The sequence below is a fragment of the Nerophis ophidion genome, linkage group LG22 (assembly GCF_033978795.1).
Source record: "Nerophis ophidion isolate RoL-2023_Sa linkage group LG22, RoL_Noph_v1.0, whole genome shotgun sequence".
NCBI classification, from domain to species: domain Eukaryota; kingdom Metazoa; phylum Chordata; class Actinopteri; order Syngnathiformes; family Syngnathidae; genus Nerophis; species Nerophis ophidion.
Window position 1 is genome coordinate 16114178 of NC_084632.1, and position 14549 is coordinate 16128726.

A 14549-nucleotide genomic window follows, 5' to 3' on the forward strand; every position below is an offset into this window, starting at 1 on the left:
ATCAATGATCAATTACTTGACCTACCAAGTAATCTATCGATTAGTTTGTTTGATTAATAGAATCATGTGCGCCCTATTGCAGTGGCCGTAAGGAAACTATGACAGCATATTTCAAGTTCCAGTCCAGATTTGATACACTTTTATTAGTTTCATTATTTAAACTATGAATTAAAGTAACAGAATACACATCTAAGTTTTTTTGTTATCAAATTAATCAATTGAAACGCCCTAAACCAGGCGTGCCCACACTTTTTCTGCAGGCAAACTACTTTTCAAATGACCGAGTCAAAGGAATCTACCTCATTCATATATATAATTTCCATTTAATTATTTATGAAAGAGACGTTTTTGTTAACACGTTAAAGGTGTTTAATGATAACACAAGCATGTTTAACACATATAGATTTATTTTGTTTCATGAAGACAAGAATATAAGTTGGTGTATTACCTGATTCTGATGACTTGCATTGTTTGGAATCAGACAGTAGTGCTGATAACCTCCACATTTTCGAATGGAGGAGAAAAAAGTCCTCCTCTCTGTCCAATACCACATGAAAGTGGTTAGTTTTTGGCATCTTATTTGTCCAGCTTCCATACACATTTTTATACATTTAGGTTTATTTTTTTATTGCGACCGGTAGCTCGCGATCGACGTAATGGGCATCCCTGCCCTAGACGAAAAACTAGGCTGTAATCACACCCAATTACTGATTGGTTCATGCTTTGTTTTTTACCCGTTATTGTTCAACTGTTTGTATACAATATATAGTATTTTTTTTTTTAAATCACTATCTAATTGTCGCAATACAAACCCTAATCAAAGTCAATACTGGCGATCCAGGTCATTTGTAAGCCAGGGAATGAAAATAAACGTTAGCCAAGTGAACCTACTCAGTGGCCTTGTGGTCCGCCCTGAGATCGGTAGGTTGTGAGTTCAAACCGCGGCCGAGTCATACCAAAGACTATAAAAATGGAACCCATTACCTCCCTGCTTGACACTCAACATTCAAAGGTTAGAATTGGGGGTTAAATCACCAAAAAAGATTCCCGGGCACGGCCACCGCTGCTGCTCACTGCTCCCCTCACCTCCCAGGGGGTGAACAAGGGGATGGGTCAAAAGCAGAGGACAAATTTCACCACACCTAGTGTGTGTGTGACAATCATTGGTACTTTAACTTTAACCAAAACACAACTAAATGCCCATAGAAATGTTTTTACATGCCCACTTATAGACAAGACTGACATTTCTCGTTACATACTTTATGAGTAGCTTCTTAGGCAAAGACTTAAGGAGTTCAGTGACCAGATCAGTGCCAAGGTGAGTGTCAGCAGATCAGCGTTCTGGTTAGTGTTTGCCTACAAAATGTTTAGAGTTCATTTGAGTTCTGAGAAGTGCCAGAGACACAAACGATGAAACCCCTGACACAAGATGGTAGGAATGTAAGCTCAACATCCGAGTTTCATTACACGTCAAAACACTCCGATGTGTCCTGACCCTCTCCTTGGCCACCTGGAGATGAGTTACATTACTGGGTGAACAGAATCTATCTTCCTCCCCAATTCCCACCGTAGGATCAGCACATCCTGGTCACTTGGAGTTCATTCAGGCCATCCCTTCATCTCCTGCTTCAGCATTGCCTTTGATCAGTGTTCCACAAAGGGACCTGGATGGGCTCGAGGTGGCCTGGCAGCACTAGAGAGGCCTTCAGCTATATCACCAAACACTGCTGTGGGTACATAACTCGGAGCCAACGCTGGCAACAGCGTACTGAAGCATCCAAGGTATCTCTGGACCCACATGCCACTTCCTTTCCATTTATAGTCGACTATATATGTTGGCGTGGATGGTGAGCACAGTGCACTGCATGTTATACAACGAGGATTAACTTGCTGGTGTCATGTCAAAAACTAGGGCTAACACTGGCTAACTATGGTCAGATCCTCAAATACATACATGTTTGTAAGGCCATCCAAATCATGTGATTTTTTACCAAACCATGGTACCTGGTACCATTGTTAATATAAACGATGGCAACCAGTAGGAGTGTGGGAAAAAATCGATTCGAATACGAATCGCGATTCTCACGTTGTGCGATTCAGAATCGATTCTCGTTTTTTAAAAAATCAATTTTTTGAGGGATATTTTTTTTTATCAATCCAACAAAACAATACACAGCAATACCATAACAATGCAATCCAATTCCAAAACTAAACCTGACCCAGCAACACTCAGAACTGCAATAAACAGAGCAATTGAGAGGAGACACAAACACGACACAGAACAAACCAAAAGTAGTGAAACAAAAATGAATATTATCAACAACAGTATCAATATTAGTTATAATTTCAGCATAGCAGTGATTAAAAATCCCTCATTTACATTATCATTTATATATATATATATATATATATATATATATATATATATATATATATATATATATATATATATATATATATAAAATAACAATAGTGTCACAGTGGCTTACACTTGCATTGCATCTCATAAGCTTGACAACACGCTGTGTCCAATGTTTTCACAAAGATAAAATAAGTCCTATTTTTGGTTTTCCTTTACAATTATAAAAGCTTTTTACAAAAAATCTACAACTCTGCTAGCATGTCATAAAATAAAATAAAAAAATCAATTAAAAAGAAAAAGAGAATCGATTCTGAATCGCACAACATGAGAATCGCGATTCGTATTCGAATCGATTTTTTCCCACACCCCTACTGCTAACCCTCCCGATTTTTCCGGGAGACTCCCGAATTTCAGTGCCCCTCCCGAAAATCTCCCGGGGCAACCATTGTCCCAAATTTCTTCCGATTTCCACCGAGACAATACTATTGGGGGCGTGCCTTAAAGGCATTGCCTTTAGTGACTTCTACAACCTGTCGTCATGTTCGCTTTTCCTCCATACAAACTTATTAAATGCGGCTTTAACACACACACACACACACACACACACACACACACACACACACACACACACACACACACACACACACATGAATGCAATGCATACTTGGTCAACAGCCATACAGGTCACTCTGAGGGTGGCCGAATAAACAACTTTAATACTGTTACAAATACGCGCCACACTGTGAATCCACACCAAACAAGAATGACAAACACATTTCGGGAGAACATCCGCACCGAAACACAACATAAACACAACAGAACAAATACCCAGACCCCCTTGCAGCACTAACTCTTCCGGGACGCTACAATATACACCTCCTGCTACCACCAAACCCACCCCCACTCCCTCCGCCACATCTCCAAAATTCAGAGGTCTCAAGGTTGACAAGTCAGCCAGTGATTTTCTTTGTACTTTTTTATCTGTATGGATGTGAAACGGTCTTGAATTATATTCATTAAAAAAAAGTCTTAAATTTGACCCGTTGAAACCTGCAGAGACCGAATTGTGCAAAGATTAGTTTATGCTTCCATTGTGCAGAATATAAAAATAGGATTTTTCGCTTTTAAGGAAGAACGGTTTCAAAACTACAAGCCCCGTTACCATTTGAGTTGGGAAATTGTGCTAGATGTAAATATAAACGGAATACAATGATTTGAAAAATCCTTTTCAACCCAAATTCAATTGAATGCATTACAAAGTCAAGATATTTGATGTTCAAACTCAAACTTTATTTTTTTTTGCAAATAATTAACCATTCCATGGCTGCAACACGTGCCAAAGTAGTTGGGAAAGGGCATGTTCACCACTGTGTTACATCACCTTTTCTTTTAACAACACTCAATAAACGTTTTGGAACTGAGGAAACTAATTGTTGAAGCTTTGAAAGTGGAATTCTTTCCCATTCTTGTTTTATGTAGAGCTTCAGTTGTTCAACAGTCCGGGGTCTGCACTGTCATATTTTACGCTTCATTATGCGCCACACATTTTCGATGAGAGACAGGTCTGGATTGCAGGCGGGCCAGGAAAGTACTCGCACTCTTTTTTTTACAAAGCCACGCTGTTGTAACACGTGCTGAATGTGGCTTGGCATTGTCTTGCTGAAATAAGCAGGGGCGTCCATGAAAAAGACGGCGCTTAGATGGCAGCATATGTTGTTCCAAAACCTGTATGTACCTTTCAGCATCAATGGTGCATTCATATTAATTATGGTATTAAAGAAAAAGTCTTAAATTTGACCCGTCGAAACCTGCAGAGACCTTGTTATAGTCGCCCGAATTGTGCAAAAGATTAGTTTTTGCTTCCATTGTGAAGAATGTAAAAAAATGATTTTTCGCTTTTAAGGAAAAACTGTTTAAAAACTACAAACCCCGTTTCATATGAGTTGGGAAATTGTGTTAGATGTAAATATAAACAGAATACAATAATTTGAAAAATCCTTTTAAACCCAAATTCAATTGAATGCACTACAAAGACAAGATATTTGATGTTCAAACTCATAAACTTTATTTTTTTTGCCAAATGATTAACCATTTCATGGCTGTAACACGTGCCAAAGTAGTTGGGAAAGGGCATGTTCACCACTGTGTTACATCACCTTTTCTTTTAACAACACTCAATAAACGTTTTGGAACTGAGGAAACTAATTGTTGAAGCTTTGAAAGTGGAATTTTTTCCCATTCTTGTTTTATGTAGAGCTTCAGTTGTTCAATAGTCCGGGGTTTCTGCTATTGTATTTTACGCTTAATAATGCGCCACACATTTTCGACGGGAGACAAGTCTGGACTGCAGGCGGGCCAGGAAAGTACTCTCACTCTATTTTTACAAAGCCACGCTGTTGTAACACGTGCTGAATGTGGCTTGGCATTGTCTTGCTGAAATAAGCAGGGGCGTCCATGAAAAAGACGGCGCTTAGATGGCAGTATATGTTGCTCCAAAACCTGTATTTACCTTTCAGCATTAATGGTGCCTTGGTCTTAAAAAAAGTCTTAAATTTGACCCGTTGAAACCTGCAGAGACCTTGTTATACACGCCCAAATTGTGCAAAGATTAGTTTTTGCTTGCATTGTGCAGAATGTAAAAATAAGATTTTTTGCTTTTAAGGAAGAACGGTTTGAAAAGTATGTGTGCAAGCATCTGCATGTGAAATAAGTGCCAGTCCCGTTCCAAGTCATATATGTTAAAATCCCCTTCTTAGCACCAGGCTAAAGTGCTGTTGTCCCTTTGTTCTGTCATGCGACATCCACAGCAATCCGCCTCAATTACTATTGTACCGCCCTCGCCTCATTCGTATACACCTCTCCACTTAATATAGGCTGCACAGAGAACATTATTAATCGGCGTTCAACTCCAGACACCAGCTCAGCATTATCCCGTGTTACACAAATTGTGATTCCATCACGACGCTGCGTGACTTGGTGGAAACACACCAGCACGATTATTGTTTCTTGGCGGGGGGCCATGATGATGGATGGCGCATGGGTTGATGACTAATTTGGGCGTAATAGTGTTTGCAATTCAAGGAGGGCAGATAGGATTCTATATACCGGGGATTTCTAACAGCGTCACCACCGTGTTGGATCAAGTTCTGGACAAAACAAACACTTGAGAATATCTGTATGGGCAATTAGTGTAAAATACACAACAAAGACCGTGTTGTGTCCAACATTCAAAATAGAAGTTAAATACTTTTATAAAAATAGATTGGAGCTTTTGCATCATCTGTTGACTTGGCATTGGGATAAAGAGGTGCTCATAAAAAAAATACAGGAAAAATGGCCGGCCAATGAGTGAAGAGCTCACTACCAAGTATGGCAAACGTTTAGAGAGACAGGCTGGCGAAGAGAGGATGACAAGAGCCACCCGCTTGCCTCTTCCTTTTATTTACTGCCATTTCAGCAACAGCGCTGCCCCTGCTCCCTATTTGCTTAAAATAGATCCAAAAGTTATACAAGCTGTTACGTTTCTACACAACTGACTGTTAGGAGGAGTTTCCAGGCACCGTCTTATTTGTGTGTGGAAAGTTGCTGTGGAGTCTATCCAATGCAAAGACAGCCTGCCAAAAAACTAACGCTTTGCTTAATTGGTGATTGGCTCATGTGTTACCTAGGAGGTGTTTCCGTCTGTGGCGGCATGTTGAAATGATTTCGCTGCGCTTGTTGAGGGATGACAGGTCTGGATGATATATAATAAACAGTTTCTCTTTTAAGCATAGGTTGCATCTTTTATTACCACTGTTGTAAGGTGTGCTGGATGCAAGAATTTGCCATGTTATTGAATATTCAACATTATTGTCTTTTAGGTTCCAAATGTGCTTGCTGAGTTCTGTAGAATTCCGCAAAGTCTGGGTTCTAAAGGAGGCCTTGTGATTATTCCATCTGGTTTTAAACGCTCCTTCGGTTAATCCTACGTACGTGTCGGATGTGTTAATGTCCTTGCGTGTTACCTTTGCTTAGTAAATGACTGATGTTTGTAAGCAACCCCCGTTGAGAGGGCAATCAGGTTTCTTGCGACAGTTACTGTACATTCCTTATCGGTTTCAGAGTCGTTTAGTCTGGGGGTAGGTAGTCCTTTTGCAATTGCTTTGTTGTGGTTTGAAATTATTTGTTGTATGTTATTCATACAGCTGTAGCTCAATTTAATGTTGTTCTTGTTGAATATTTTTTTAGGGTGTTGCCTTTGGGGAAGTGTTTGTCGATCAGAGTGAGGAACTTGTGGCCGATATTGTTTGATACGTTTTTGCTGAATGGGGGGTTGTACCAGATGATGTTATTATATAAACCATTGTATGTGAATGCTTCCATTAAAATCTCCTGATGATTGAGGAAACCCCTCATGAAACAGTTCTGTAGAGATGAAGTAGTCTTGTGATTTTTCCCACACCTACATATTGCGCTCAACCACGGTATCGAGCACTATTTTCTGGATAATCCAATCAAGACATATACATATATATATATATATATATATATACATATATACATATATATACATATATACACACACATATATATATATATATAAGGGCTGCAAATCTTTCGGTGTCCCACGATTCGATTCAATATCGATTCTTGGGCTCACGATTCGATTCAATATCGATTCTTGGGCTCACGATTCGATAATATATCGATTTTTTTTCGATTCAACGCGATTCTTGATTCAAAAACGATATTTTTCCGGTTCAAAAAGATTCTGTAGTCATTCAATACATAGGATTTCAGCAGGATCTACCCCAGTCTGCTGAAATGCTAGCAGAGTAGTAGATTTTTTTTAAAAAGATTTCATAATTGTAAAGGACAATGTTTTATCAACTGATTGAAATAATTTTCTGGATAATCCAATCAAGACATATACATATAAATATATATATATATATATATATATATATATATATATATATATATGTGTATATATATATATATATATATATATATACACACATATATATATACACATATATATATATATATATATATATATATACATACACATATATATATATATATATATATATATATATATATATATATATATATATATATATATATATATATTAGGGCTGCAAATCTTTCGGTGTCCCACGATTCAATTCAATATCGATTCTTGGGGTCACGATTCGATAATTTTTTTCGATTCAACGCGATTCTTGATTCAAAAACGATATTTTTCCGTTTCAAAAAGATTCTGTAGTCTTTCAATACCTAGGATTTCAGCAGGATCTACCCCAGTCTGCTGACATGCTAGCAGAGTAGTAGATTTTTTTAAAAAGCTTTTATAATTGTAAAGGACAATGTTTTATCAACTGATTGAAATAATGTAAATTTGTTTTAACTATTAAACGAACCAAAAATATGACTTATTTTATCTTTGTGAAAACATTGGACACAGTGTGTTGTCAAGCTTATGAGATGTGATGCAAAGTGTGCTGGATGCAAGAATTTGCCATGTTATTGAATATTCAACATTATTGTCTTTTAGGTTCCAAATGTGCTTGCTGAGTTCTGTAGAATTCCGCAAAGTCTGGGTTCAAAAGGTGCAAGCAAGACCTCAGATGTGAGGGGGGGGGGGTGCCCACATCTGAGGACCTCTCCAAGGTTTCTCATAGTCAGCATTGTCACTGGCGTCCCACTGGATGTGAATTCTCCCTGCCCACTGGGTGTGAGTTTTCCTTGCCCTTTTGTGGGTTCTTCCGAGGATGTTGTAGTCGTAATGATTAGTGCAGTCCTTTGAGACATTTGTGATTTGGGGCTATATAAATAAACATTGATTGAATGATTGAAGTGTAAGCCACTATGACACTATTGTTCTTTTTTATTATTTTTATAAATTTTCTAATGATAATGTCAATGAGGGATTTTTAATCACTGTTATGCTGAAATTACAACTAATATTGATACTGTTGTTGATAATATTCATTTTTGTTTCACTACTTTTGGTTTGTTCTGTGTCGTGTTTGTGTCTCCTCTCAATTGCTCTGTTTATTGCAGTTCTGAGTGTTGCTGGGTCAGGTTTGGTTTTGGATTGCATTGTTATGGTATTGCCGTGTATTGTTTTGTTGGATTGATTAAAAAATGTTTAAAAAAATTGATTTTTTTTAAATATGAAAATTGATTCTGAATCGCACAACGTGAGAATCATGATTTGCTGCTAGCGGGGTGTATAAAATAGTCAGAAATTGACATGGGTGCAAAGGATTCTGGGTATTTGTTGTGTTGCATTTATATTGTTACTGGGAGGATGTTCTCCCGAAATGTGTTTGTCATTCTTGTTTGGTGTGAACTTCGTATTCTGAGGCAGACGCACTAACCCCTCTTCCACCGTGAAGCCCATATACATATATATATATATGTATATGCATATATATATATATTCATTTATTAATGGTTACTTTGCATGCAGTCGGCTTTCAGCCCCCGGACAAATTTTTTTAGCGCAATGTGGCCCCACAGTCAAAAAGTTTGGACACCCCTGTTATAGATGTACTTCTTTATCCAATGCAAACAAGTCCCAATGGGTTTGTTTAAGAGCTATATAACTTTCTTCGTTTGGATAAATTATGAATGAATCGACTATCGTTCATTGCATAAACTCCTACTGTTCATGTAAACCTATACGCCAATCGAAAGGTTTTTCGCGGCCCCGTCCCCGTACCTTGAACTCCAGCTCCATGCCGGTGACGTGCTCGCCGCTCTCCACCTGGGCCAGCTTCTGGATGTAGGAGTAGAGGCTGCGAGCTGCCACCTCCGTGTTGCCACAGGCCACCGCCTCCAGCAGGGCGTCGTGTATGAAGCTGTACTGGTCCTCCGTCTGCACCATGTAGTTCCGTTGCGAGCGCATCAGCGTCACGTGGCCGTAAATGTCCACCGTCTTCTCGTGCTTGATCCGCTCCAGCATGGCGTCGATTACAATGAAACAACCTGTCCGACCGACGCCGGCACTGGCGAGGTTAGGAGGAGAAGACAAAAAGAAGTATTTCAATTTTCTACCTGTTGGATGTGACGGTCTTATCCTATTTGCACTCTAACAATATAAGCAGATGTGTGGCAAGGTGTTTTTTTTTATTACAGACATTAAATTGAAATATGACAAATACCACTCAGTGGGATGGAGTTCAAGTCACAACCACAATAACAAACACATTACGTTTTATCGCCGTGCAAAGTGTACCTAATGTTGTGTACGCTGAGGGAGGAAATACTTTTCATCGACACGGAGCAAAGCAAGCTGTCATTTCAGTTTTACGGCGCAACGCTTTGGACTGACTCGGGTCGTCTTATCTTGACAAAAAAAGGAAGGCTTTGAATAAGCCTTTTTGAGAAATATCATTTGTTAAAGTACAAAAAAAAAAAAAAAAATAGAGGAAGAAACATGAAAAATGGGATCGGATTAGGGTGAGTCTTTTTGACGGCGCCGGGAAACAAGAGACAGACGTGCAGAGAAAGGGAGCAGAATAAAAGTGTTGCTTTGAAGGAAAAGCTGATGTGATCACCGGAGAGGAAAAAGATCTGAGAAGGAGAGATTATGTCATGCATAAACGCACATGCAGGAAAAGGAGGACGTAGTCTAAAATCATCCGTAATAAATGAACAAAATGACCAGCTTCACTGCAATTAATTTTCATGTATTTTTGTTTGTTTTCAAGAAAAAAACTAAATAAAGCTGGGGAAAAAAATGCTTAAGGTACAATGGATGTGTACCAGCTGTGTTTCCATTGCCCCTAGAAATGCACACAACTTCAATATCGCAATAAGAAACCGGAAATAAACACACCCATATTTCAAAAAAACCTTTTAAATATCGAAAACATTTTTGCGCTCTCACATGGTGGTTTTTGAGACGTTTCGTTATTGAAGTTTCTCACAAAAAGCATGATGGGAACCCTTTTTTCGCATTTCAGTCGCATACTGCAGTGTTTTTCAACCACTGTGTGAATGTGAGTGTGAATGTTTTCTGTCTCTCTTTGTTGGCCGTGCGATGAGGTGGCGACTTGTCCAGGGTGTACCCTGCCTTCCGCCCGATTGTAGCTGAGATAGGCGCCAGCGCCCCCCGCGACCCAGAAAGGGAATAAGCGGTAGGAAATGGATGGATGGATGTGCCGCGGAACACTAGAGATACAGTCTGGTGTGCCGTGGGAGATTATTTTATTTCACCTATTTGGGTTCAAAATATTTTTTGCAAACCAGTAATTATAATATGCAAAAAAATTGTTGTTGTTGAGTGTCGGTGCTGTCTAGAACTCGGCAGAGTAACCGCGTAATACTATTCCATATCAGTAGGTGGCAGCCGCTAGCTAATTGCTTTGTAAATATCGGGAACAGCGGGAGGCAGTGTGCAGGTAAAAAGATGTCTAATGCTAAAACCAAAAATAAACAAAAGGTGAGTGCCCCTAAGAAAAGGCATTGAAGCTTAGAGAAGGCTATGCAGAACGAAACTAAAACTGAACTGGCTACAAAGTAAACAAAAAAAGAATGCTGGACGACAGCAAAGACTTACTGTGGAGCAAAGACGCTGTCCACAAAGTACATCCGAACATGACATGACGATTAACAATGTACCCCACAAAGAAGGATAAAAACAAGTGAAATGTTCTTGATTACTAAAACAAAGTAGATGCGGGAAATATCCCACAAAGGAAGACATTCAAGTGCTACAGGAAAATACCAAAAAAGAGAAAAAGCCACCAAAATAGGAGTGCAAGACAAGAACTAAAACACTACACACAGAAAAACTGCAAAAAACTCTAAATAAGTCAGGGAGTGATGTGACAGATGGTGACAGTACACCTACTTTGAGACAAGAACTATAGTGATGCATGCTTGGTTATGCTTTAAAGTCACATCCAAAAATTGTGACGACTTTTTACTGTCAACTAAGTAATGTTTAATGATTTCTGCTGGTGGTGTGCTTCCGCGTTTTTTCAACGCAAAAAATGTGCCTCGGCTCGAAAAAGGTTGAAAAACACTGGCCTAGTGGTTAGAGTGTCCGCCCTGAGATGGGTAGGTTACGAGTTCAAACCCCGGCTGAGTCATACCAAAAACTATAAAATTGGGACCTGTTGCCTCACTGCTTGGCACTCAGCATCAAGGGTTGGAATTGGGGGTTAAATCACCAAAAATGATTCCTGGGCGCGGCCACTGGTGCTGCTCACTGCTCCCCTCACCTCCCAGGGGGTGATCAAGAGAATAATTTCGTGTGTGTCTGTGTGAGACATTGTTGTTTGAATCAAACAGTCCCTTCGGCGCTACGTCACATCTATGAAATCCTGCCCGGCAATCCTCATCGGTTCATTATTTTTTGGCTGTTTTGAAGGAGTTTGCATTCCCCTCGAGCCCAGATCCTTGTGTGGAGCTCAGTGAACTACAGGGATCTGGCGAGAGTCAGGTTAATATTCTGATGCAAATATGACGGTTCAAAAACGTGGATTTGCGTGTTTTCGCAGAAATTACACATGCCTGAAAACCCTTCCTTGTGGTGTAGATCAGTGGTTCTCAAATGGGGGTACGTGAGATTTTTTTTAAATATTTTAAAAAATAGCAACAATTCAAAAATTCTTCATAAATATATTTATCGAATAATATTTCAACAAAATATGAATGTAAGTTCATAAACTGTGAAAAGAAATGCAACAATGCAATATTCAGTGTTGACAGATAGTTTTTTGTGGACTTGTTCCTTAAATATTGATGTTAAAGATTTATTTTTTTGTGAAGAAATGTTTAGAATTAAGTTCATGAATCCAGATGGATCTCTATTACAATCCCCAAAGAGGGCACTTTAAGTTGATGATTACTTCTATGTGTAGAAATATTTATTTATAACTGAATCACTTGTTTATTTTTCAACAAATTTTTAGTTATTTTTATATCTTTTTTTCCCAAATAGTTCAAGAAAGACCACTACATATGAGCAATATTTTGCACTGTTATACAATTTAATAAACCAGAAACTGATGACATAGTGCTGTATTTTACTTCTTTATCTCTTTTTTTCAACCAAAAATGCTTTGCTCTGATTAGGGGGTACTTGAATAAAAAAAAAATTATACAGGGTATCCATCACTGAAAAAAGGTTGAGAACCACTGGTGTAGATAACACAAGGGTTTTTTTTGTCCACATTTTGCATATATGATGTTTTACAGGACGTTTTCAAGCTGCTTTCTCTTCCGGATGCACTGTTTTGTGGCCGGTCTTATTTACTGTACGTCTTCTTTTTCTTCTTCACCATTTTTGTTGTAGTTTTTAGCACTCCTTAGTCAACTGACGGATTAAGTTCGAACGATATGCTACTTTGTGTTAGAAATGGCAACAGCGGAGGATGAAGGAGCATGTACCAGCCAGTCAGGGGAAAATAATGAGCTTATTGACGACAGCGTTGGACTACAATGCTCTTCGGGTAAAAATCCACCATGTATGGATATATTTAGAGGAAGTATGAAGGAAGGCAAGATTGTTTTACAAATATGTCCGTAATGACTCCATGGTTTGAATTTAAATGTTCGGGACTTATGCAGATCCCAAATGCACAACAGCAGGTACTGATAGGTAAAAAAAGTTGGTTTTCCATAATAGGTCTCTTTAAAGGTGCAAAGATCACACTCACACACGCTGCTTGTTCCCCAGGAAGGTATCTTATTTTTCGGATTATAAATCGCAATTTTTTTCATAGTTTGGCAGGTGGTGCGATTTATACGTGAAATTATTAACACATTACCATCCATCATCCATCCATCATCTTCCGCTTATCCGAGGTCGGGTCGCGGGGGCAACAGCCTAAGCAGGGAAACCCAGACTTCCCTCTCCCCAGCCACTTCGTCTAGCTCTTCCCGGGGGATCCCGAGGCGTTCCCAGGCCAGCCGGGAGACATAGTCTTCCCAACGTGTCCTGGGTCTTCCCCGTGGCCTCCTACCGGTTGGACGTGCCCTAAACACCTCCCTAGGGAGGCGTTCGGGTGGCATCCTGACCAGATGCCCGAACCACCTCATCTGGCTCCTCTCGATGTGAAGGAGCAGCGGCTTTACTTTGAGTTCCTCCCGGATGGCAGAGCTTCTCACCCTATCTCTAAGGGAGAGCCCCGCCACACGGCGGAGGAAACTCATTTCGGCCGCTTGTACCCGTGATCTTATCCTTTCGGTCATGACCCAAAGCTCATGACCATAGGTGAGGATGGGAACGTAGATCGACCGGTAAATTGAGAGCTTTGCCTTCCGGCTCAGCTCCTTCTTCACCACAACGGATCGGTACAACGTCCGCATTACTGAAGACGCCGCACCGATCCGCCTGTCGATCTCACGATCCACTCTTCCCTCACTCGTGAACAAGACTCCTAGGTACTTGAACTCCTCCACTTGGGGCAGGGTCTCCTCCCCAACCCGGAGATGGCACTCCACCCTTTTCCGGGCGAGAACCATGGACTCGGACTTGGAGGTGCTGATTCTCATTCCGGTCGCTTCACACTCGGCTGCGAACCGATCCAGCGAGAGCTGAAGATCCCGGTCAGATGAAGCCATCAGGACCACATCATCTGCAAAAAGCAGAGACCTAATCCTGCGGTTACCAAACCGGAACCCCTCAACGCCTTGACTGCGCCTAGAAATTCTGTCCATAAAAGTTATGAACAGAATGGGTGACAAAGGACAGCCTTGGCGGAGTCCAACCCTCACTGGAAATGTGTTCGACTTACTGCCGGCAATGCGGACCAAGCTCTGCACTGATCGTACAGGGAACGGACCGCCACAATAAGACAGTCCGATACCCCATACTCTCTGAGCACTCCCCACAGGACTTCCCGAGGGACACGGTCGAATGCCTTCTCCAAGTCCACAAAGCACATGTAGACTGGTTGGGCAAACTCCCATGCACCCTCAAGAACCCTGCCGAGAGTATAGAGCTGGTCCACAGTTCCACGAGCAGGACGAAAACCACACTGTTCCTCCTGAATCCGAGGTTCGACTATCCGACGTAGCCTCCTCTCCAGTACACCTGAATAAACCTTACCGGGAAGGCTGAGGAGTGTGATCCCACGATAGTTGGAACACACCCTCCGGTCCCCCTTCTTAAAGAGAGGAACCACCACCCCGGTCTGCCAATCCAGGGGTACCGCCCCCGATGTCCACGCGATGCTGCAAAGTC

General features: G+C 40.5%; 1 protein-coding gene across 10 annotated transcripts in view; it reads right to left on the bottom strand.

Moving 5' to 3' along the window:
* ptprsa (protein tyrosine phosphatase receptor type Sa) overlaps window positions 1-14549 on the bottom strand; it is a 701781-nt gene that overhangs the window by 43180 nt on the left and 644052 nt on the right. For all 10 annotated transcript variants that reach the window (XM_061883335.1, XM_061883337.1, XM_061883336.1 and 7 more), the window contains one exon: window positions 9072-9357. In XM_061883335.1, coding sequence (XP_061739319.1) covers window positions 9072-9357 — 286 coding nt within the window. The remainder of the gene's footprint in view (window positions 1-9071; window positions 9358-14549) is intronic.